The 26,983-nt window shown below is 37.5% G+C and overlaps 1 protein-coding gene across 1 annotated transcript in view; it reads right to left on the bottom strand.

Moving 5' to 3' along the window:
• Phex (phosphate regulating endopeptidase homolog, X-linked) overlaps positions 1-26,983 on the bottom strand; it is a 189,540-nt gene that overhangs the window by 9,894 nt on the left and 152,663 nt on the right. Inside the window, exons 16-20 of the mRNA XM_005407827.2 lie at positions 15,888-15,942; positions 9,365-9,432; positions 6,606-6,736; positions 1,553-1,618; positions 472-576 (exon numbers count right to left, since the gene is read on the bottom strand). Coding sequence (XP_005407884.1) covers positions 472-576; positions 1,553-1,618; positions 6,606-6,736; positions 9,365-9,432; positions 15,888-15,942 — 425 coding nt within the window. The remainder of the gene's footprint in view (positions 1-471; positions 577-1,552; positions 1,619-6,605; positions 6,737-9,364; positions 9,433-15,887; positions 15,943-26,983) is intronic.

Here is a 26,983-nt window from a genome sequence, read left to right as displayed (position 1 = left end):
CATGACTCTCTATTCCTCTGTTGTTCCCTTTTCTGCTCCAGTAGAAATATTTGTTTGACAGTTGGGAACCCAGCCACATGTTGAGTGATGGTATAAAGCAGTAAAGCAAAGGAAAAAAGAAATATCAGAAAGGGCAGGGTGAGGAAAGCCAAAGAGTAAGTTATTAGAAATGGTTATGCATAGTATTGAATACATTAAGAAGCCAAGATATACTGAAGAACTATCAAGTGAGTTTACAGTGCTGGTAACCTACTGAATTAAAAAAACACCAATAAACCTCCGTTTAATTGGGGAATTAATTATGGCCTACAGAACTTTAAAAGATGGAATTTATCCTGAAAATAATCAACCAGATAAAATTTTAGTTAAAATCAAAGTCATCCTATTAAACTTTTGTTCCAAACCTTTAATCCAGGGTGTAAGCTAACACCCCACATTCCATCTCTGATGCGCCTCCCTCTGTCTACTCACATGAGCATAACTCAGGAAGAAGAGCTGATTGTTGGTAAATGTGATTCCTGGTAAGAGAGGCTCTTCAACGCCCTGCCTTCTGTCATTAATCCATTTCCTATAAGCCTGGTTAAAAAGAAAAAAGCAAAATAGTTGAGTCTCTGTAACGATGGTTTCTCTATTTTCTTATACAGAGCAGACATATTACATATACACTCCTGTCACGTACTAAATGCACAGTCAAGTTTTCCCTTAAGAAAGCAAACACCTGGAAATGCAAGTCAATGCCCTTTTGTTTACCAGTGAGACAGGGGCACATGCCAAAAGGCGTTACATTCAATAAGCGTCAGAGAAGCTTTAAAAAAAAAAAAAAAAAAAACTTTTTCCAAATGATTCCATAATGGGATAAACAAACCTAACACTATAGTAAGGCCCTTATAGGAATACAGTTTTGGATCAACATATCCATTTTCTATTTTGCCAACTCATGTGAAAAGCTACCATCTTCTGTCACCATGATTTTATAAAACAAAATGTATTTGGACTAGAATGCAGAAAGGCTATAACCTTGGAATAATAACTTAGACTTTAAAGTGAATACACTTAGCTTTATGAAATATCCTGCTTAACCACAGAGCAAGAGATGATGAAAACACTACTATGGACTCTTACCAGGACCAGTATATGGAAACCACCTGCCTCTAGCCATAATCTAGAAGCTTGGTATTTTAAGAGAACATTATAATGCAGGATATAGAGAGAACTGTATACAAGGAAAACTCATTTGTACCTAGCCCCAAGGAGATTTCTGTAGAATGCTTTGATATGATTGTGAGAGTATTTTCTGAAAACTATCCCTTAAATACGTGATCCTTAAAAACAAATATTATTATGTCAGGTGACCTTGTATCCCAAAAAGGAAAAGAAAGATATGTACCCCTATTTATATGAGGGTGCAATAGAATCAATGGGGTAATACAATTCCACTTACAAATATTCTAGAATATTCAACTCTCTACAGCATCTCCGTGGTGTTAGTAAGCATCCATATAGAATTTTATACTTTGATTTTTAAAATTCTAACAAATGTAACAGTGCATACCCTAAAAGCTTCCCTCAGACCTCCATTATCGGCAATGTTTTCTCCCAGAGTCCTCTTCCCCTTCACCTAGCAGAAAGGAAAAAAAAGAAGAAAAGAATGTTTCATGGTCAACTATCATTCAGCAAGAGACATAACTATTTTTTTTTATTTTTTTATTTTTTTTGTTTTTGTTTTTGTTTTTCTCCGGTACCGGGAACCGAACTCACAACCTTGCGCTTGCCAGGCAGGCGCTTTGCCGCTGAGCTAAATCCCCAGCCCTGAGACATAACTATTATAGCAAGCAAAAGTGTCATATTTTAAAGACAAAGTTACATTCAGTAAATCAGAGGTAGTCATAATATATTGTGAGACAGCAAACTAACCCCAGTAATGTGCTCCTGAATATAATAATTTCTATTTTACTATGCTACACAGTACTTTCTCACCTTTTTCTTTATTCTCACGAATTCTTTCTGCTCCGATAAAATATTAGCAATATTTTGAGTGACTGTGGTTTAATGGGGGGAAAAATAGAAATGTCAACACACATATTACTTTCTCTGGTTAACTCATATAATTTGAGTATTAACTCTGTGTCTCTGTTTTCCAAAAAATTTACCATCTGCACAGGAACAAGATTTCAAGATCAGCCATTATCATTTTACCTTCAGCAATTTCCATGAAAAATTAAAAGGAGGGTAGCCCTCTTGGGGCAAAAAAGTCAAACAGAAATAGTATAGACTGCAAGGTCAAGTTTTGCAATATGTATGACATCCAGCCCAGCATGGTGAAGAAATGCTTCCCAGCATTTGAAAACTATTTCTTAAAACCTTAAATGAGCTAAGACAAAACTATTCTAAATCAATACAGCTCACTAAACAAAGCCAACCAACTACTTTTTCTTGTATAGACTGCAAGGTATGAGTGTATTTTACATTTTTCCATGATTGGGGAAAAATCAAAAGAAGAATACTATTTTGTAGCTGATAAAAATTATTATATTCAAATTTTAGTGGACATAAATCAAGTTTTGTGGGACAAAGCCACGCCCATTCATAAACACACTATCTGTGGTTGCTCTTTCGTTACTGTGGCAGAGTTTAGCAGTTACAATTTAAACAATATAACCTACAAAGCCTAAATTATTTACAGAAAAATTTGCAAACCTCCATATATCAGGCAGAATAATGGCCTCCCAAAAGTGTCTACATACAGACTCCTAAAACTTCTGAACATGTTACCTTACAATGGCAACTTTTAAAATATGATTAAATCAAAGATCTTGAGAGGGGGGTATTATCTTGGATTATACAAGTGAGATCAATGTGATTGCAAGGTACCTTATAAGAGGAAAAGGGGGGCAAGAGAGTGAATGGCAGGATAAAGCAAAGTGAAAGGACTCCACCAGCCACTGCTGGCTTTGAAGAAAGAAGAGACCATAAGCCAAAGAATGTGGGCAGCTACGAAGTTTTCCAAAAGTTACAAAAGGCAAGGAAACAGGTTTTCCTCTAGTACCTCTAGAAAGGAACAGAGCCCTGTGAACATCTTCATTTTAGGCCACTGAGGACTGTACCAGGTATCTGACATACAGAAATGTATGATAATAAATTTATGTTGCTTTGACCTACCGAGTTTACAGTAATTTGTTATGGCAGCAACAAGAAAATAATACCCTCCTCTCTAAACTTTCAAGCCATGGAGCCTATCAACTGTTTACTTTCAAGCTAGCTTAATTGCACAGGTATCAAGAACTATCAAGAGGTAAAAATGAGTCTTTGGTAAACATTATTTATTGTAATCACCAAGGACCCTCCCTAGCTTTAGTTCCCCAAAGTTACCATTCCTGTTTTACATTCTTTTTTTTACTACAGACCTATGAGGGAAGTATTACTGTCACCGTCCTTGTTTAATAAGTGAGGTTCTAAAACTGAATGTGTAGCAGATATTGTTGGTACCTAACCGGATCCCCCTTTATACCAACTGCTATCACCTTAGGAAGATTGACCTTGGTTTACAGGAGTCACCATGGAGATCATGGAAATCCCACCCCCTTCTTAGGACTGAATAGTTTCTATGCTGCGCTTCATGTTCCAGAACGCTCTGTGGGGTCAGGGTAAGGCTTAACTTTTCTGAAACCAATATGCTTTCCTGAGTCCTTTTTAGGTTTCTCATCAAACTACTTCCTCAGTAAAGCACTGACCTAAGGCAGCCTTTCTTGGGCTATGCTTCTAGTGATCCTGACCTAAGACAGAGTGATTAAGCGAACTGTTCACATTTCTCAGGTATTCAAACCCAAGGCCACCTGTCGCTAGGGTCTTTGTTTGATATTATGTACCTTCTCAAGTATTGACTCCAACTGGTTTCTGATGTTTATGTCTATATCCACTCGTACTTGAATCTATCTCCTTCATCTTTATCCTAAGCTTTATGTCTAAATTAGAGGGCTTAGGAATAGCCCCATTTCTCTGATTCCTCACACTCTGGACCATGTCAGTAAAGCAGAAAGCCCTAGACTTGGCCTAGGCGCTGAACACCTGCTGACAGTTGGCATCGGCAGTACCCCATCCAAGCTGCTCCTAATTTACCATCGCAAATACTTCAGGCACAGAGAACTTACTCTCACAAAGCCAGAAAACTAAAGCATGGCCCTCTATGGCCACTAAGGCAGCCACCCACACTCCTTTGGGAATGAGACTGGAGCAGTTTTCTGATGGTTGAGTAGACTTATGCTGAGACAGGAATGCCTTTTCTGTAGTCCTTGTAACAAAGGTACATATTTGTCAGAATTAAGTTTCAGTATATGACACTTTGGGGAAAATGGATGCTGAGGAAATGTCTACTTATACATCACCCAGGTATAAAATGAACTGAAAACAAGAGAACCAGAGTATAATATATGGGAGAGGGGAATATGTACTCTGGAGGCACACAGATCTAAACTCTATTCTAGATTCTACCATGGCCATTAATTTCTGAGCCTCAACTTCCTCATATGTAAAATACATATACCTAATGAGACGTATACCTTCCAGGACCAGTGTAAGGGTTGCATTTATTTCAGTAAAGTGAAAAGCCTAATTCCCATGTCTACAGATAATAATCATAAGGAAATATGGATTTTCCTCCTCTAAGAAAACTGCTCTTCTATCATTTGTTCAGCCCCAAATTCTTCACTTTATTTTCTCCTGGAGTGTGGTACCTATGAGTATGCCACACAGGATCAGGAATATTAAAAATCTTTTACTGAGTACTTCCTGCATGGCAGGCATTTTGCTTGTTATTCCCCTCATTTAATTCCTACAACTAACTAGAGTTCAGAAATATTTACTCATTTCACATATGTGTCACTTGCCCATGTTCATAAACCCAAATAATTTATTTTTTGCTTGACATATAATATCTATACATATTTATGGGGTAAAATGTGGTATTTAGATACAAAGTGTTGTGATCAAATCATGGTAATTAGCATATCTGTCACCTTAAACTTCATCATTTCTTCATGATGAATATATTCAAAATTCTCTCCTTTGGTTCTTTTTAGGAATACAATGCATTATGGTTAGCTATAGTCACCCCACTGTGTAACAAAACATATAAACTTTCTCTTCTTATCTAACTACCCATTACTCAACTTTCCCTCCTTTCTTCCCAGCCTCTAGTGCCCACTATTCTATTTTATATTTTTATGGGATACTAGTTTCTGACAAATATTTTTCTCAGGGAGAAAAAACTTTCTTTCAAACAACGATTGTGGATGAACTGGTTATCCTTTTGGGAAAACATATAAGGAACCTCTCATATTAAACCCCATAGAATTTCACATGCATGAAAATTTAAATGTAAAATAATAAAACAATAAAATCCTCAGAAAAGATAAAGGAATCCATATACAGGTATTGGGGACATCTTCATGGCCAAAAATGGAAACACAGAAGTTATTTAAGAGACAGAAGTGTTTTAGATTTTATAAAAATGCTCAAATTTTGTAGGTTGAAAGATAGTGTACACACAGTGTAAAGAATGAGTAATATATTTGAGGAAAAATACATAGAAATGATAGGCAAAATTTTAACATCTGTACTATTTTAAAAGTGTGTCATAAATTGGCAAGAAAATAACTCAACGGATAAATATTGTTTCATGTATCACCTGGGAAAATAGGGAGTTTTATAACTTTTGGTGACAGCCAGGATCTATTCTGTGGGGAAAAAGAATATGTATATAAGGAAGGTTTTTATTGCATCCATGTTTATAATTGGAACATGTGACCCCTTAAGAGATTAGTTGACTATGTGATAGTACATTCACATCAGGGACTCCTAGAAAGCCATTGGAAACTATCCACTAACGTTCTCTGTGTGTCTGTATGAGCATGGGGAAAATGGATCAGGGTTATTAACACTGATTATAGGCAGGGAAAGTAAAATGTTAGAAGGAATGAGGGAAGGAGATGGAGAAGAAGGCAAAGGAGGAAAGGAACAAAATTTCACCCACCAAAAGCATGTATCAAATTGCATTTATGCCTTTATATAAAATTATATACATAAAAATGTAATAGAAAATACACATTTTAAAACATATATTTCTTTTGCTCAAATTTGTGTGACTAAGAACTCCTAATTAATTATCAGATTTGTTCGTTCAAATTAATGAGGTTTAATGTCAATGAAGTAAACCTAAGGAGTAGTTTGGATGGAAATTTTTAAAAATGATATGTAGAATAAGATATTTCTATGACTGTGACTGTTTCTGCTACAGCATTTTTGGCATCAATCTGAATCTTGGAAAACAAACTAATACGAAGGTCCATGATTCTCAAATTTCAGCTTATCTCAGAATCTTCCGAGGACTTGTGAAAAGACTTCCAGATTATCAGGTTGCACCTATAAAAAATCTAATTCAGTGGGTATAGTGTAAGACTGAAGAGCTTGCATCTATAACAAGTTCCCGGGGAAGGCCAGTGTCCTTGATCTCAGAAGCCCATTTTGAAAACCAGTGATCTAAAGGAAGCAAACATCCAAATAAGGAAAAAATGTCCCACAAGATGGCCCCTTAATACAGTCATACTCACATTTAAGCCAGCTTTCTTCCAATAATAGTTGCTATACTGGTTAATCATGCACTTAGTTTTTTCTTTAAACTTTTCTTCTGAGTCCATAGACCACCAAGGATCTAAGTTCCCATTTTTATCATATTTTCTACCTAGCAAAAAGGAAAGTTAAGAAACATTTGTATTATTTGTGGAAATGCAAGTATTTATTTTTCTCTTCCCTCCTCTGGACAAACTTTCAAAATGCAGTCACAAGTGCAGGGAACGCTCTTCCCGAGAATGGCTCCTGCATTCTGTCCAGTGTCACAGGTTAATTGTAGAAAAAGGAAAAAAGAAGGAAAGGATTGAGGAAGTTCTTTCCTTCTGAGGGTCAATGAGATTCATCAGTTTAATATATGCACCAGTCTTATCCAATTTTGGATTCTATGATTTTACCTGATCTGACCTGAAATGTTCTCTGGATCATAAAATAAAATGGCTTCATTCAAGAAGCCCATGGAGAAAGCCAGAGTATGACTGCCAGTGAAATTCCAAACAATCCATAGGAATAGACCCCAGTGAGTCATCCACACCATAGGACCATACACCCTGACTCAGCCGTATAGGAATCTGTTTCCTCCAAGTTGCCAGGAGCCAAGAGACACATAAAACCTCTGTTATGAATCATTCCATAGTCATCAGTGTGGATGGAAGACCCATCTGTCCTCCTTAGACAAGGATGGTTGATCTAAAAAGAGAACTTGGAACAATAATGGAAATCTCCAGAACACAATGGGGAGAAAAGATTAGTTATACATGATTTCTTGCTACTCGCTCACTCACTTTTCATTTTCTGTACAACCTTCAGAACAGTAGTTTGGGTGTATCCAGACTATCTTCTATATTCAAGGTTACAACTGGAGTCAGGGGCATGCATTAAATTTAATTATGCAAAGAATCTACAAGAATGCGCCCTAAGCAACAGTTTCCTAAGAAGGAAAGTTTACAAGAAGGAGCTTAGAGGAAAGCCCCCTGTGCAAAGACATTGACTGGAACAACCCAAAGCTCTCCAGCAAGGGTGCATGTTAGTGCCACCACTGCCTGGAATACTGTAACAAGCAGTCACCACCTGCCATCATTAAATTCTGTTATACGGGGGAGATGCCAGAAGGCCTCCAGATGGTGTTATGGGAGAATGTTACTTAACTTTCCTAGGAGGAAAGGTTCAGAAACCATTGAACACCGTTATGGTGTAGATCTAGAATATCCCCTCAAGAACTCCTGTGTTCAGGGTGGAGTATTTGGAAGGGGAGTGCATCCTGGGAGTGCTACACTCAACTGTGGATTAAGCCACCAATGCATTCATAGCTTATTTGCTATTAGAAGATAAGGCCTGGCTGGAGAGGGGTCACTGGAGAAATGACCTGGAAGGGTATATTTCCCTCCTCAGCTCCTCTCTTCTTTTTCTGCTTTCTGATTGTCATAACGTAAGCAGCTTTCCCCCCACCACACCTTGCTACTATGCCTTTTCTGCCTTGGAACCAGCCTTAGGACCATATACCCTGAAACTGTGAGCCAAAATAAACCTCTCCTCCTTTTAGTTGTGGGTGTTGGGTGCTGTGTTCTGGTGATAAAAAGTAACTAAGACAAGCACCACTTGCTTTTCTTTCTTAGTCAGAACTCTCCTCAGATAAATCAAACATTCAAAGGTAGAGTCTAGCTCTGGGGAGTCAGATGACTGCAAGACAGCAACATTTTACAGAGGGGAGCAAAACACTATGTGCTTAAAGGCCAATGGCGGGTGCAGGAAGAAATGACAAGAAGAAAGAGCCCCAAGGATCTCTGGCCCAGGAGTCAGCATCATACTTGATACTACATACATGAGAGAAAGAGATCTCCTTTAAGACAATATTGTCTTGGGTCAGCTGGGTTCTTGAGGCAGCCTATAAATCACTGTGTGGATGGAGATGTGATAATAATTCACTGTTAATTCATAAGCTTCAGAGGATTCTGTGGTTTTCCAATAATAGTCCAAAGTTAAAGGAGTGCTGATTAAAAACAAGGACTCTCAAAGGCAATCATTTCTTTAGTTTAGGCTCTATTATGTTCTTTTGCTTAACCATATAAGGATACAGAGTATATTACATATTGTGCATGATTAGGAAAGTATAGCCTTTTTAAAACCAATTCGAATATAGGCTAATATAAAGAAAAATAGAGGGGCTGGGGATTTAGCTCAGCGGCAAAAGCGCCTGCCTGGCAAGCGCAAGGTCGTGAGTTCGGTTCCCGGTACCGGAGAAAAACCAAAAAAAGAAAAATAGAGGTTAAGCATTGTGTAATCCTTGAAATTGCATAAAAAGAACCAGTCAGCCAAGCTCCAGAGGCCTAACTTGGCAGTGCAGCACGTACAGTCATCTTTGGGGCAGAACTCACACCTCCAGGAAGAACATCTCAAGATGGTGAATCAAAAAAAATGACAAAATAGAGAAGTGATAACGCAATCTCTGTAACTACTGTGGTAACTGCAGCAATCCTGATCTAAAAGGAAACTTAATTTCATTGAAAATATAAAGTCATTTTTTAAATTGTACTCAATCACTAACAGGAATTGTTTACTTATTACAATAATTGTTTACTTGTTATAGCAAGAGATGGAGGAAAGTTTTCAATCGGCAATCATATTGCTTTGTATAATCTTCAGTCTATAAAGATGGTGCTATGAAAGATAATAGCAACAATTAATACCCATATAGTCAGCATTGCTATAAAAACAGCAGCTTACAAAATGAACTGGTACTTACCATTATTATCAAATCCATGTGTAAATTCATGCCCAACAATTACTCCTATAGCACCATAACTCAGAGATCTGTCATAAATACATAGTTTGGAGAAAATTATAAGCAACAATATGAGAGCATAATCCTTTAATTTTTAAATGAAAAGCCAAGATAATCTGTTTTCTACTAACCATAACAATCTAATTACCATATCCATAAAACTACAGAACAAATTATCTAAACATACCCTTCTAATTGAACTGAACAATGGATAAATTCTAACATTGTCACTGTAACCTTGTATATGACTTAGTGTCCCACACTGTGAAATTAGGCTTCAGAAAGAGATTTTGAAAGAGTCCTTTCTAATTCTTAAGGTTTCTATGATTCTATATACATCCTGGCGATGTTGTTATCTGGGAACTTTGGACAGTCATAATCTTAGAAGTTAAATTGTTTTCCAAATGTAGTCATAAAAAGGACTGGAGCAGAGATTACAACCACTCTGTTTTCAAAATCATATTCCTCTGTTAGTGCGGCAAACAAGCTGACAACTGAGTGCAAAGACTGTGAAGCCCTAATCAGATTTGGAAAAGGCATTACATTATTTACTTCTCTTTTCCTATGAAGAAGCAGGCAGATTATGTACAGTTGTGGCCACCAACAATTCTACCTCCCATCCAGGGGTGATCTGTTTCCTCGCTCTTGAATCTGGAATGGCCTTGGCACTTGTGATCAACAGAATACTGTGGAAGGGGCCAGGTGTCACTCCTGGGCCTCGGCCTTAAGAGCCTTTGCAGTGTGCATTTTCTGTACTTTCAGAAGTTAGCTACAATGAAAAGAAATTTGACTATGCATTTGGAAGGAAAGAGACCAGGTGAAGCCAGGGAGAGATTCCAAAAGCTGAGAAACTCTGATGGAAAAAAAAGAAAGGCTCTGCCAGATCCTACTCATTAAAGCCAACTCAGTGTGTGAGCGAAGTTACCTTAGATCAGAAGTGGCAAACCTGTGGCACAGGTATTACTGTGTTTTTCTTTTAAAACAAAAGCTGTTAAAGTATGAGTTGTTTTTTCTAAGCTAAAACCTCAGTATTCAGGTTTAATTGCAGTGTTGGCACTTTAAGATAAACAAGTAGGTTTGGGATTGCAGTCTGGGCACTTGGTCTCTAAAAGGTTTTCCGTCATTCTCTTAGATCTCCCAGCCCTATGGAGTTATCCCAGTCAGCACCACAGGCAGGAGGGACAAGCTATTTTAGCTTGCAGAATCATGAACCCATAAATTGTTGCTTGATGGTGCTTTGCTATGTAGCAGTAAAGAACTGAAACAGAATATACATATATGAAGAAATCAACAGAGGGGTTTCCATTCCTGTGTGTCCAGAATTTTCTCTTTCAACTATGGCTTCCAAGAAGGCCAAATTCTCGTCAATTTTTTCACTGCTAAATTATGTGTACCTAGTACACAGTAAGAAATTTAGCAGTGATTTAACCAGTGGTTAACTGTACCATCTCATGCAAGTGGCAGATCTATAGGTAACATATTTAAGTTGTTTAACCTCTGGATGAGAACAATAGACAATTTAAAATCCTTATTGTAAAGATTCTTCTTGAGATCTGCAATTATGCTAAAAATATGTCACAGTTGGTTCCTGACATGCAACATCAAAGTCACCCAGCAAATAGATAGGACCCATAACTGGAAAGAACAGAAATTTTTGAAGCAACGTGTTATTACAGGACATAATGATCCTTAACATGCTAATTGTTTGTCTCAACTATACCCAAGGAAGTGCTGTAAGATTTAATTTTTCCCCTTGGTGGCAATTCTTTCGTTTGTTATTTCTTTCCTGGAAGGTAATTTGCATTTGAAAAAAAATACTTCCTACTGTTTTTCCATCACTGCAAACCTTCATTAAAGAAGTAAGAGTAAAATTATGCATTTCAATCATAGGGCGATCATAGCAGTGTGGGACAAACTTGTCATTTTACATAGTGCTAATTTTTGCAGCAGTAGCTATCACTGTGCAGCCTGCAATGTTAAGTTTTTCCAGATTTCCTCAGGCCCGAGAACAAGTATTCAGTCCTCTACAACATTCATTCAGTGCTGTGGACTGAATGAATTTGTAGAATGAACAATGGAAGCTTATAGGAACTGCTGTGCAATAAATGTCCATTAAGAGGGAATCCTCGGTCCTCGGGGCTGGGGATTTAGCTCAGCGGCAAAAGCGCCTGCCTGGCAAGTGCAAGGTCATGAGTTTGGTTCCCGTTACTGGAGAAAAACCAAAAAAAAAAAAAAACAACAAAAAAACCCCAACAAATTGTACTTGGGTCTTCATCTGTGTGGAAGACAAAGTGAGCTCAAGGCCAGCCTGAACTGCACAGAGAGACCCTGTCTCAGGAGAAAAAAAAAAAAAAAAAAAAAAAAAAAAACAAGAGGGAATCCTCCAACAAACTTCCTATTTGCAAATCGTAATAGAGAATGCTGATGATGACTGAATTGCAAAGTATAAAAAAGGAGCAAGACAGAGGATTGAGACTGTTGTCCCTCTGCTATGTGCCACCCTGCCTTGGAGCCAGTTTATATGGACTGAAACCTCTATGAACTGTAAGCTAAATAAACCTTTCCCTCCCCTTAAAAAAAAAAAAAAAAAAGATAAATATTAGGAAGTAGGAAGAACTTTTTCAAATGGAAAGGTGAACAAGAGATGGGGAGGTGGGAGGGAAGGACAGGAAAAGGGATTTAAAAGAAAAAAGCTGGAGAAAAAAATAGAAATAGAGCTTTTGCAAATTGGGAGGAGCTTTTGCAAACTGGGTTGGAGGGAGGGAAGAGGGAGAGGACAAAAAAGCATTAAGGCTTATTACATCCATGCACAAAATCCCCATGATGAATGTGATCATTATGCACTGCAAATATGTACTAATAAAAAAATGATTGAATCATTTTAAGTTTCAATTCTGAGCAACAAAATTACATTCCTTTGGACAAGAGACAATGAAAAAGTACTGTAATTCTGTATGACTAAGCCTTAAAATGATAATGTTTCATAATATTAAATTCACATCCTTCATTTTATCAATGGGCGTTATTTAAATTAGCGTGTCATATAAAAATAAACTCATGTGCCTCTTAAAATGCAACTGGCTGGCCAGAAACTGGAAGACTTCCTGCAATTTTTGGAAGACTTCCAAAAATAAAATGGAGAACATAACAATTTTACTACCTACTCAGTTTCTCTTTTGTTCTTACTATCTGATGTGTTAAACATATGTCTATATGCTGTCTTGGCTCACCATGATTTCATTTTGGTGTCAAGTAAGGGCTACCTTTATGTCTTCTTTATAAAATCATAAAAATCTCCAACTTGGAAGTGGCTTTATGGTCATCTAGCTTAACTCCCTACTAGAGTCATGAGTCTCTCCACAAAAACCTATTCAAATGATCCTAAGACTTTAGCTTGGACATTTCCAATGGCCAGGGGCTGATCACCTTCTTAGGTAGCCCATTCCCTTTTTGGTTGTTTTTAAATAAAACAGCTCTCCCCGATGATCTAAATTTTCTTTCCTGTGTCTCCAATGTAATGGCCCAGTGCAGTCTCTAGTTAAACACCTGCTGACTCTCCTGAACATAATAAATCATTCTGTCACCTTAATTTTCCCTTGAATATATGAAAACAGTCATGAGGTTCCACCCTTAAATGCCCCCTAAGGTCTTTAAATTCTTATTTTTAAATCATAACCTCTAGACTGGCATTTCCAAAAATTTAGGGAAAAGAGCTTAGGAACATCTAGGCTGAATATATTCAAATAGGTTTCTTTATCATACAACTTCTTGTGAACATTTATGCTGATCCATACTGGGATTCTCCAAAACAGAGGGAAGAGAACAATGTCTTACCTCTATTACTATTTCATGAAACAGACACTTTGAGAAATGTTCTCTTTATACTATTTACAATCCTGAGTCTTCTGGAATTAATTTGGCTTGTTCGTGTCCTAATAATTAGACCTACTGCTCAAGTGAGAGCTAAGCTGACCAATGTTAGTAAAAATAATACCCACTCCCTTGGTTCATGGTGGCCATCTACGAATTAAGGCAGAACAGATGGATGAATGGGTAGGTAGCCATTTGACTAGACTGAGATTCCCATATATCCGGCATCTCTAAATGCCAATGCCAAGTACCCAACAGATAATAGCTCTTCACTGAGTGGCTAGCTTACTAGATAGATGGCCTTGGTAAACACACAGAACTCTTTAGGAAAAAAATACAAATCTCTGTCCCACTCAAGTCTCAACTATGGGTCAACCTAATGTAAAACTAATAGATAACTAATATTAATTCTTAAGTTTCTATGATTTTGACAATTATTTCAGGAAGTCATGTTTATAAATCCAATAAACAAATCATTGCATCAATAACTTCTAAACCTAACCAAACTATTTTTCAAGTCCAGTGACATAATCACAGTAGTATAAACTCAGTTAAATTGTTAATGATAAGCAGAATAAAAGAATTCTAAGGCCTTTTTTAGTTTGAAGGGACCTACCTTAAAGAATAATTAACCTAAATCTTTAATTTTATGGAAATATACGCATATATAACTAATCTTAAACATAGGGAAAATTAATTGCAAATATCTAAATGCTAAAAAACTACAGCTGACACCTAGGATGGTATCAGTGGATTTTATTATATACAAACCTAGAATTTTCATTTGTTCTAACTCTGGTGATCTCTCACAGTAGCCTTCACTGCTGCCTGCCTATGTCCCTGCAGCACTCAGCATTTCTGAGCACCGCAATTTGATAGTTTTCAACTCCCAGCTCCTGAAAGTAGTTGCCTAAGGATTTTCTCCAGTGAATAGAGATCTCTTAGTGTAGGCTGGGCACTGCCACAGACTCAAGGCCCCTCATAGCAGGCCTCAGGCAATGATAGATTGTGACTTGGAGGGTAAATACTCAGGCTTCCTTGTCCCTGAGGTGGGATCACTGTAAAGCCCATTCTATAGTTCACTAGCGAGGCTGAGTTCCAGTTGCCCATGGTGATAACTGGTTTTTTGTAATACACATGTGGTAAGTACTGTAGAATAATGGCCCCCAAAAGATGTCCATGTGCTTGCTATTCCCTGGAACCTGTGAACAGGTTATATCACATGACAAAGAAAAGGTAAAGTTGTTAATCAGCGGACCTTAAAACATAGATTATCCTGGATTATCTGGGTGGGCCCAATGTAACCCCAAGGATTTTTAAAAGTAGGAGAGAGGGACAAAAGGTGAGATTCAAAGTGTGATGGGACTATGGAGCTTTGAAGACAGAGAAAGAAGAGTATAGAGCACGAAATACAGGCTGCCTCCAAAGGCTAGAAAAGCTAAGGAAATAGAATTTTTCCCTAGAGTTTCCCCAAAGGAAAGCAGCCCCGTGGACACCTTGATTTTAGCCTAGTGAGAGCCAGGTTGGATTACAGAAGCTATACTCTAGTAAGTTCCTGCAATGTTTAAGCCAAGTTTGTGGTAATTCATTTCGGCAGCCACAAAAGACTCATAGGACACAATTCATTGGCTTCCTTCCTTCTCTGTCTCACTTCCTCTCTCCTCTGCTTGTGTTTTCTGGTACCACCTCCCGAGAGAACTTGAATCCTTATCACAGGCTCTTCTACTAGAGAATCCCAAATCAAAACACCGCCACTGTATTTATCTTATTTCTATAATTATGCAATCCCATATCTTTTTTAACCTCAATGATCATAGGAAAGTTGTCATATATCCAAAGCAAAACACAGGACATTCAACTTGCAAAATCAAGACACAGTTGCTCACGCATTAAGGCACCAGAACACACAGGCATATAATAAAAGTGGTGATGTTACTGGCAATGAATATTATAAGAATTCTTATTATATATGGAAATTCTGAATTATATAAATCTATAATCGGCTGTTATTAATAGCTTTTGAACTGGTAATCCTATATTCAGGAACTATTTTGACCTACTCTGTAACTACACAAGTAATATTTCTAAAGACATATTTGATTATCTTACCTGCTTAAAAACTTCAAGATTTTCTACTGCTTTTTAGCATCCAAGGTTCTCATCTAATATCAGACTCCAACCTTCTTCTGCAGACTACTTTCCACTACTTCCCTTCATATACCGTTTGGGACAGCCCAACTGGACTCTGTCTTTCTCTAAACACATTTCTCATACTGCTTCTTCGCCTGGAAAGATTTTAGAACATTGCATCTACAACAATCCTTCAAGTGAATAAATGTGTAAAAATTAAAAAGATCTATGTATAAGTTTGCCTTCCAGTGTAGTTATACACCTTAGACACCTTAACAATGAAGAACAGGAAACAAAGACCTAGTAGAAAATTAAAAGACTCAAAATAGTAAGAGTAGAGCCAACCCACACTAGGTTCCATGCCCCTATATCTGCTAAACTTTCACTGACTTCACTTCTCTGACTTTATATTCTGTCCTTTGCCAAAGCAGCATGCTCTTCCTCCTAATTGGTCAATAATTGGTTTCCTTATTAATTTACTCACCGAGGATATTCTGTTCCCCAAAAGAAAGGCTTCTGGAGCTCTCCTGCTGGAAATCCTAAGAGGAAGACAAACAAAAACTTTTAAGGGATACAGAAACACTGATTCAGTGATGAGTCCATGGTTCCTGCTGCAGCTGGGAGCTTCTAGGTACCCCGCCGAAAGACCTCTTCTTTTGGGACTGGGAGGCCAACTAAGCAATTCGGTTGTCCAAAGGTAATATTAATACACTGGAAGCATTTCAAGACACCATTTTGCACAGATATAGTACTGGCAGTGTCCAGCCTGCTTCGAACTTGGTCCCGCTATACACTACATGCACATGAGCCTTCAGGCTGCCAGTAATTTCCCCTGATGCAGAGAGGGCCTGGCTTCGTGGACACGTGACCCATGCAACCAGACAAGCCCCCACATGCAGGAGTACTCCACACTTGATTTAATGCTCTACTGTCACTGTCTTAAAATTCTTAAGAATTTAATCTATGAGTTTGTATTTTGTAAACAGAGTCTGAGAGGACAATGGAATATGTGTGGGAATAGAGGAAACACACAGGATATGTGCAGATCCTAGGTGCCAAGCTGGCATATACCACTAGTGATTCCTTCTAGGAACTCAGGATCGTGGCAGGCCCACAATGCACGGGGGTTTGTTGAGACACAGAGTATAAGATAAGCATGTTCCTCAGAACTGAGTGAGCTGGGGCTTTGACAGTTCCAAGAGGCCGTGCTTTCCGTGCAAACCAAAATTTGTATCACTGAAAGAAGGAAATGGTGTTTTCAGAAGCTGAATGATCCCTGTCATATCCTCTCTCCTATTACTTCCATATGTTTGCTAACCTCTTATACTGAAATGATAACATAGAAGGAAAGGGAAAGGGAAGTCCATAATTTCTTTTTCTTTCAGCCTTCCCTTACTCATCAGTGTGCTGAAAGTAGCAAGTGTTGATAGACTGTATATGTATTAAGAAGTAAAATGAAAATGGCTGAGCTCCTTCTGTAGAGCTTTTCTAACTCGCTAGTAAGGAAAAAAATATATATGCATGCATAAGCTAAAAAATGCAAACTGTGTCATTTTGACAATTCCATATGCATGTTAAATGCTCTTGAATTTGCACTAAAACCTGCATTATAGAATATAAAGATGAATGGAAAAATTCATGCTAATGATACAAAATTTCAGTTTTCTTGTAGCAGTAGCAAATAGCAAATAAAAATACTATAACAAATCAAAAGAGAGATGTCATGAAAGACAAGAGAAAGCTTTATATTTTAGTACCTTCAGGGACTAAAGTGGCAATCTATTCTGCTTTCTGCACAAGAGGCCTTGCATTTTCATTTTGCACTGGCACCTGCAAGTCATGTAGCCAGCCCCGGTATAGATTAGTGGGAGAAATGCTTGGCTTTGCCCTTGCAACTCACCACCGAATTTTGCACTCTGGGTTGATCCTAGGAGTTGCACTTACAAGTCATGACAAGTGGACAGAGGGTGGCTAAGGCGGGAGAGAGGGAAGGAAGGAGAGAGGGAGAGAGAGGAGAACTGTCCTCAAAGTTCTTGCCTGCTTCAGAGGAGCTGCTCTAGGTCTCATGAAACTGAAAGTTCTTTTTATGAGTTAAAGTGACCCAAGTAAGTGAGTTCCTTAGAAGTGAAATGTTGATTTCATAAGTCTTTTATATAAATGTAATTTTATATACTTTATTAATAATATAGTTTGAAATTACAAAGTGTACAAAACCTAACTGCAAACAGGTTGATTCAGCTAGTAATTCTCTCTTCTTGCTGCTTTCAAATAAAGGAAAATGCATTGAAAATAACTGAATCTACAAATTAAAACAACACTGAGATTCCACCTTACCCCAGTAAGAATGGCTAGCATTAAGAAATCAACCAATAACAAATGCCTGGCGAGGAGAAATAGGAACCCTTCTCCACTGCTGGTGGGAATGCAGACTGGTGAAACCACTGTGGAAATCAGTTTGGAGATTCCTCAGAAAACTAGGTCTAGAGGTCCCATTCAACCCAGCTATCCCTCTGCTGGGTATTTTCCCAGAAGATCTGAAAACATCATATCACAGTGATATATGTGCACCTATGTTCATAGCAGCACAATTTGTAATTGCTAAAATGTGGAAGCAACTCAAATGTCCATCCACCGAGGGTTGGATAAGAAAATTGTGGTACTTTTATATAATGGAATATTACTCAGCTGTAAAGAAAGATAAACTCAAGGGTTTTATAGGTAAATGGTCACAACTAGAGACCATACTCATAAGTGAAATAAATCAAACATATATGTCCAAGCACCGCATTGTTTCACTAGTGTAAAACCTGAAAGAGTTAATTTAAACTCGGAGGTATGATAGACATTGTGAAATGATAGGAAAGTACTCAAGGGTAAAGGGCAACTGGGATGTGGGAAAAGAGAAGGGAAAGAAGTAGAAATTTTGTATGTATGTATATGCAGGATAGTTAACATAGTTGTTCTACTGTCTTCTATTTCTTTGCTAAAAGAAACTGTCAATGAGTCCTTGGTTGATCAGTATTGCATGTCTGTGTCTGTTTTCATGAGAAACCACTTTGAAGATATCAATGTGTAATACAACAAGCATTGTTAATTCCCTACCACTTTGTTTGTAACTCCGTATTGTCTGTACTGTTCTTTTGCTATTTTGTAAAATGTTGTCTGTCTGTTAATGTTTTCCTCCTTTTATTTTTAAAATAAAAACAAATAACTGAATCTGAAAAGGCGACGTTACATTCATCTTTATGATTTCTATGTTTCCTTAAATATCTTTGCATCTTTACATCAATATCCCATGCTATTTTTTGGTGATTACTTTCAATAAGTCATTCTAATTTGGAGACATATAGATAGATAGATGGACAGGTAGATATCCAAGTATATATTATATACAAATGTAAATCACACTGTTTATATGAAAATTCAGTTTCACACAATAAATCATACCAAAGCAGTGATATCTCCTAATAAGAACAATGATCATAAGCCAATATGATTTAATTATTAAATCATTATGGCTTCCCTGTGTAGTAATGTGCCCAGCTGGAAGCAGTTTTGTTCACTGCCAACCTCTTAACAGGAGAACATCTGACACCTGCATGAGCCTCAATTTCTATAGCTTTTGCATTCAGAGGCCCCGGACTCCAGTGTTGAAGCCATCACATTACCCGGATCAGCTGTGTCTTCTCAGCCTGTCGGGGCCATGGATCCCAATACCGATAAACAGAAGCATCTGATGCCCCTAGGCGTGTTTTTGCTGAAGTGAATGGATTAACAGTGTAAACTGCATTTTTTTGCAGATGTCAACTAGCTAGAGTGATAGACGGAATCGTAACAGGGTCAACTCAGTATCTTATCTCATAAAGTGGATAAGCTGTATTCGCAAAGGTAAAAAAAAAATAAGCAGAGAGTCAAATTCTTTCTGCTCCATTTTTAATAGGGTTTTCTTATGCTTTTTCACATACCCACTGTATTTCATTTTTTCCCATTGCAGTACCTCTCAGCTGTTTCACGTTTTAAAGCTTCTTTTCCTGTCAGCATGATTATGTGTTGGCGGTGGGAAGAGAGATGTGAAGTTTAACTACTGGGTTGGTATAAATTAATAAATTTGATAAAAGGCAATATTTGCCAGGGTTTAAGAAGTATGGTGGTAGTAGTGTAAAACAATGCAAGTATTTTGGAGGTCATTTAATTATCTCAGTGCTTGAAATGTCATTTTTATAAAATATTAGTACCTATGTGATGTATGGGAAAAGCTCAAAGAGACGCTAAGTAAAAAATTTAAGTGCAAAAGCTGCAGGAGTGCACCGTATGGAGAGTTATTGGCATAACATTTGCATAAAGGCACATATATGTGTATATAGTCAGTTCTGCCTTAACAAAATGTATTCTTTTATACAAAAGAAAAGACAAGTTTCTTCCAATACAACAGAGTGAGGAAAATTTTGGGCATAATTCCAATTTCACTTTCACTTACATGCAGTTCTATCAATGAGAAAGGCTAGGTGAAAGCACAAAACTGCACGCAACTGAACTGTGCAACATAGTAACACACTAAGTGCCCACATGCACACACCTCAACGTAAGCAACTGCTCCACTTCACCACATGGGTTACAAGCCACACCCACCTCATCTGGTGTTAAAATTTTCCTTCCAATATCAGACAACCTCCCTCTATCACCTATCCAATAACTCACAAAAGGCAACCCTCCACTCCCAACTGCCACAGGCAAACTTTAGGTCTTTTTAAAGGAAAGTGCCATATTGATTATAGCATCCGTATTATTTACCCATATAGCATGTATCAGATTAAGCTATATTTTTATTAGGATCCCAGCTTTTAATTGTTGTGCCTGGCCTCATATTTCTTATAACCCCTGTGACTTTTATTGTACAATGTTGTATAGTGCAGGAATGTTTAGGAGTGTATATGTCACAGTAAAAGAGAACGGACTATATACATATATACATGTATGTGTACACACACTTGCCAGTGGTTCTCAAATGCTATACGTAAGAATCACTGGGAGGCTCATTACAGTACTACGCATTGCTGCGCCTCAGTCTCGGTTAGTAGGTCTGGAGCATGGCCGGCAGTCTGCATCCTAACAAGGTCCCTGCATCCCTAACAAGGTCCCAGGTGACACTGTTGTTGCGAGTCCCCATACCACATTGTGAAAACAACTGCCCGAGCATGTGCATGAGTGCGTTGTGGAGCTCATTGCTGCGCTGCCTGTAACTGATTAAAGTATGCAGCAAATTCAATATCCAATAGGAAGGAAGTGACTTAGTCATGGCATAACCATGCTGTGGAGTAGTTGGTATACAGTAAAGTAAAAGAAATTAGTATGAAAATTCTAGCATGGAAAAAAATTAAGACAAGTTGTTGGAATAAAGCAAGATATAGGTGTAGATATATAAATATTATGTAAAAATAACTATCCTATTAGTGTGAAATGTATATAGATATATATACAAAAATAGCAATCAAATACATATCAAAGTGATTGTACTGGTTACATGTTGGAGAATACTGGGATTTGAGACAATGTGTGGTCAAAGGGGCTTTGGAATAAAGATCATATTTTAAATTTTGATTCCACAGAGGTAATCAATTTGTATAATTAAATTACCTATCTTAGAAATAAAGGTATGCATTACAGAAGATTCTTGTGAAGGCTATCCAAAAACAGATAACTAAGTTTACATAGTATTATTTTGTTCTTGTATTTGTTTACATTAGCAAACACAGTACTGTGGTTCTACAATTTCAATGAGTACATTCTAACAAAAGCAAATATTAGCATCATATGTGGCAATAACCTCACTAGTAGTAATAATTCTTCTTTTTGAAATTTTCACCTAAGAAAACCACTGAGGCTTGCTTTTCTTTTCTGCTTGGGTCAACCTTTCATTTTTACTGGAGTTACTCATTATAACTCTCCTGTTGGTGAATACTGACTAACCTAATTGGAGCTTAGCAAAACGCTGACCACAGAACACACACAGTGCTCTTGTTTCTAACATAATTGCCAAAGAACTGATCACATTTAGTGGGTGATTAGCCCAAGTTCAACTACTTGACTTTTATAGTCATTAAATCATATCCTGACTGTAACTACAGCTTTCCAAAAGAAATTAAAAGCCTCTTTGTTTCAGGACCTTTTTATTATTGTAAAATTACATTAATTAGATTTTTAGTACAGAAAAGTATAGAGAAGAAAACAAAATTAGTCCACTATCCCACAGCTCAGACCTCAAGAAAACAAATAAATATACTCAGAAGTAGCAAATTCACCCTGCACAGAGAAAGATGAAAAAGAGTAATCATTTCCCCGTCTCCACTCCTATCTGCCTGACCTAGAACTTTCTTTCCACCACTTCTGCACAGTTTGCTTCAGGTATGTACCGTATTCAAGTCTCACCTTTTCTTTACGGCATTCCCTAGGACTTTTTAGAGGGATGGGATATCGTCCTGCCCATTTTCAAACATTATAACTCACCGTCACACCACCATCTATGATAGTCCACATTTTACTTATTTTGTATAAATAACCTATCTTTCTCCCACCTAGAATTTCGATTTCCACAATAAAGGTATTTTTATTTTTACTATTCTTTCCTTGAGATATCCTTAGAGCTAGAATGTCTGGCACATGGTAAGTGCTCAATAAATATTTCTTGAATGAATGGATCAGCTTGTAAAGGGGTGATCAAAACTGAAGCATTATCTGCAATTGTGAGTACATTGAACAATTCATTGGTAGCGCTCATGCATTATTTCTTAAACTTTCCATATTCAGTGGCAGATCTGTGCTATGTTCCATTATTTAAGTTCTGGTTTTCCTTCTCTTTCTAGATGAGGGGCTTTGTTGGTTCCTCTCTCTTGCCCTCATGGCATAACAAGTGTAGATTTGATGTCAGCACATTGTTCCCAATAAACTGTCAATGGGAATGCAGACATGAAGCTGGGTACGTAGCTCAGTGACAACATCTGCAAAGCCCCAGGTTTGATCCATAGCAGCACACACAGGCCCCAAAGCTGCAGATATGAACAAACTGAAAAACTCTACCCAGTGTTATGCAAGTTCTATCACTTTATCCGTTTAGCCCTCCCTACTCCCCCACCCAAAGAACTCTCTCATTTTATGATTGTGGGATAAGCTGAAGAGAGAAAATTGACCACATAATGACTAAGATTTAAGGCCCTTGAACTACTATAATATATCATCCCTACAGTTTCTGTTGCTTTCTCTTAACTGCAGCATCAAACTCCATAATCATAGCAATATGGCTCAGGAACATTACCATATAGCAAATATTTTGGAAGCATTACATTCCGAAGTCATATGTTATTTAGAAGTTTTTTATATTGATGCTCACAAATGCTGATGCTCTTTAAAAAACTGAGTCAAACTCATGCATCCTATCCTGTTGTTTCCACGTTTGGTCAGATTTAACAAAAGAGGAGGCCTCCAACTTTTAATGTCCATCTTCCAAGCCCAGAGCACTTGATTTTTCCCTTTCTCTCTAGCAGATTTTGGCAAATTTGCTAACACAATGCAAAGCAATTCAAACTCATCTAAATTTAGGAGCATTTCATTCTTAAATTCAATATCTCTTTGACTCATTTGAAAAATTAGCATTATTGAATTTCTTCATTTCAGGTCCCTCTGGCATTCTCTGGAACAGAAGTAGCATAGCCAGCAGCAAAAGACAAAGTTCAGCCCCAAAATATAGAACAGAAAGAATTCCAAAGTGGTATCCAATGGACTTGAGAATATGGGCACTGATGAACACCCTCGACTTTTACTGAATAAAATCTGTTTCCATATTTCCTGTAGCGATATTCTACAGAGATATACCTGGGTTTCCCAAGTACTGAGTATGTGTCTTTACCTGTTCTCTTTCAGTATGGGTGAATGTAATATTTTTGCTGAAGGAACTGATTATGTTAATATATTCTGTTGCATTACTAGTTCTGTCAAATAATAGACTATTTGGTCTTTTGCATGGTTTTGCTGCTGTGTTAATATGGCTTTATTTGACTACATGCTATGACCATTTTTTTCAAAAACCTTAGGTGCTAATCTTACATTACCAGACTAATCCGTGTATAAATTCCCATTTCAGGGTTATTACTGATGTATCATACTAGCAACACTATTATAATTCTTGGTAAGTTTCACTTGCAATTACCTTATGCTTACCTATTTGATTATTTTATTTGCTCTGTGCAGTAGCTTCTAATTCTTTAGTTTACTAATTGAACATATTTCATGATCCTAAATTTGTAGATGTTAGTATATGTAAATCCAATAATAAAAACTTTAAGAACAGTTGGAGTTGATTAAGATGACATAATTTTTATACATAACCATTAACCACTAATGCTTACTGAATTTTTATGAAGTACCAAGACACATGGATAACTTGTGAATTTAAAAAGTCCTCAGAGAACCAACAATTGAGTGAGAGAGAAATATTATCACGAGCAATCCTATTTTGCAATTCCTGAATAAGAAAGACAGTCTACCATGCTCTCTAAAGAGGAGTTTTTAACTGATACATGTATTAAACTCAATGGAGAAAAAGAAATACTGCATACATGAGAGTAGAAGCTCAGTAGACTTTGGAGCGGAGACTCGGCAGAGAACTTTGGAGATAACTACACTAAGGGATAGAAGATATACTTTGTAACATAAGTTAGACCTTATGCAGGAATGATTTAGGACACTGGTTCTCAGAGTATCATCTAAGACCAGCAACATAACCATCATCCGGATCTGCTAAATCAGGAACGCTAGGAATGGAACCCGGAGTTTTCACACGCCTCTCCAGGTTGTTCTGGTGCACACTAAAGTTGATACCCGTTACCTGACATCAGGATAACTATTCTCAACCCCAACTGAACATTAGAGTTCCTCATTTTTTCCTGAAAATATACCTATGTTCCACTCCCTGCCACAAAAACCTGTAAAGGCACAATCTTTGAGATGGAGCCCTGAACATGAGTGTTTCTTAAAAGTTCCTTGGGTGATGTGCATATATATAAAAATAAGGAACTGCTTATGTTTAAATTAACCAATCCATGAATTCGCCTTCGCGCCTCATTCTGCTCTCTAAAATCCATGCATGCAGCATTCCATTAGTTTGCTTCAGCTGTTTTCAGATTATCCTTTCAAAAATTAAACTTTATATAGCCTACAAATTATGACTCTATAAAAGGACAAAAATAGTTTTAATTGCAAGTGCCTTGAAAGAACTCAGAATGAATGCTCACTCTAAGAGAGAATGAATGTTACATCTTATTCAGGATTCGATTTTGTAATCAGATAAGCTAGATACCATTCTTCTAGAATCTAGGGAGCCATCAGTCAGGACATGAAAATTACTGCAATTACAAAGCACTTTTGGTTATATTTTTTGTTGAAAAAGGACTTCATTGTCACCACTGCTAAGATTAATAGTGTTTTTTTTTTCCAAGTTGGCATCTTGTAGTAGTTTGGTGAATGCCAACCTTTCCTTTTCCAGAAAGTATGAAGTTCCAACAGCTGTGACTCCTGTCAAGGGATTCTGTAAGATGCCTTAGCCATCTGCTGGCTTCCTGCAGGTAACCTCCTGCCACCACATCTATCAGCCTAGAGCTGACAAGCGGAAAAGCAGCTTCTGAAATCTGCCCTCCATCTTGAAGCCCGCCTTCGCTGACCCTTCTTTCTCTGCCATAATTATTTTTAGGCTAAACAAAGAGAATCCTCCCCTCTTACCAGAGTGACCGACTGTCCCTGTTTGCCCAGGACTGCAGAGACTCCTGCAATGCAGTGTTTTCAGTATACAACTGGAATAGTCACAGGTAACCCAGAAGAAATGAATAGCCCCAAATTTATCCTACTAATTTTGCATCTTTTGCATTTTACAGCATTTGTATGCCTCAGTGGTTTACAAGCTTAGGTATGTTGCAGAGAGATTTGGTAATTCAAATAGTGTTAAAACATAAATTGTTGATCCCAGACCTCAGAGTTTCTGATTCCAAAGAAGGGGCAGATAATGCCCATTAATTACAAGTGGTGCTGTTGCTTCTGGTCCAAGGATCTCACTTTGAGAACCACTGCTATAGTTCAACATCTACTATAAGAAACACTAATTTCCTCTACCGTAAGGGTTGAATAGGTCCTTTCATATGTACAGTTGCTTTCCTAAGCATTAAAACACGACGCTGGTAACAATAATATTAATCAAGTTTTCAGAAGATGCTAGGTACTCAACAAGTGCTTGTGAGAGTCTACTGAGCCCTGTCTGAGTATGAGATAATAATCTCAAGAACGAAATATGAGGATAATTTCCCCCATATCAATCAGATCAAATAGAACTACGATTCTTTAGTCATCTCCTCCAATAGCATCTCTAAGATGCAACACATGAACACATGCATCTATCGTTAGTTGAGGTAAAAATTGGTACTACTTTTCATACAATGCATTTTGAAACCCTCATATGGGGCATACCATTTGACACGGCAACGCTTCCAATCCTACGAATTTGCCCTAAAGAAATAGTCTGAGATTCAGACAAAGATTTAGCCACCAAACTTACTATTTATGGTTTTATTTTTTTACAATAATTGAAAAGCCTAAATGTGCATCAGAAAGAAATTAAATTAAGGTGCTATTATTTGGAGAGATTCATACATGATGACTTAGAAAGGTATGCAACAGGTGGAAAAATATTCATGATACGATGTTCACAAGCAGTACTATTGGATGGATATATACTTAAATTTTAAAATATGTATAGTAAACAAGTTTTAGCACTATTCAAAATTATTAATTGTGGCTACTTTCGAATGACATGAACTTTTAAAAATTTTAGCCTATCTGAAAATTTTCTAGGTTTTCTGAAATAAAGATGGACTGCTTTTGTAGTAAAGGTAAATAAGACAATTGATTTTTTTGAAAGGAAGGACAGTGAGACTGGGAGCATCAAGATAAATTAGTAAGATTGCTGACTTCCGGTCTCCCGTTGCCACGGCTGTTCTCCAGGCTACTGACGCTCACCTCACTCTGGCTCACATCCAGGTAGTTCCCACTGAGTGCCCCCACACACCTTGTCACTTTCATCAGATTGACCCTGATAATCATTTCATGCTTTTTACTACCAGCCCTGCAGTGAACTCTCCTAGTCCACTGTGTCTGAAACAGAACTCACAAGTGACTTGCAGGTGGCGAACTGTGTTCCTATAGACTTGGGTTCTGGGACTCACTAGGATAATGGGAGTTCCATGATGCTACATGGCTTCCAAGTTGAAGGTACCTTTGTCTTCCCATTGCACTGCCCAGAATGCTATTCTTAGCTGCTTCCTTGGTCAGGACTTGAGGTCAGGGGGCTCTATCAGGACATCCAGATTCCTCAACTAGAACAGGAAAAGAACATCCTAAAACAGTTGAAGTAGATGTCCCACAGTCTTGATAAGTACATCCTCCGTCAGTTTTGCAAATTATTTGAAGTTTGTTCCTGACTTAACTTCAGCTCACTTAATAAAGCTTTTTAAATCTGATTGTAAAATTTGTGAGGTAAACCTT

The sequence above is a fragment of the Chinchilla lanigera genome, unplaced genomic scaffold (assembly GCF_000276665.1).
Source record: "Chinchilla lanigera isolate Chin_1 unplaced genomic scaffold, ChiLan1.0 scaffold00108, whole genome shotgun sequence".
NCBI classification, from domain to species: Eukaryota; Metazoa; Chordata; class Mammalia; order Rodentia; family Chinchillidae; genus Chinchilla; species Chinchilla lanigera.
This window is presented reverse-complemented; position numbering and strand designations above follow the sequence as displayed.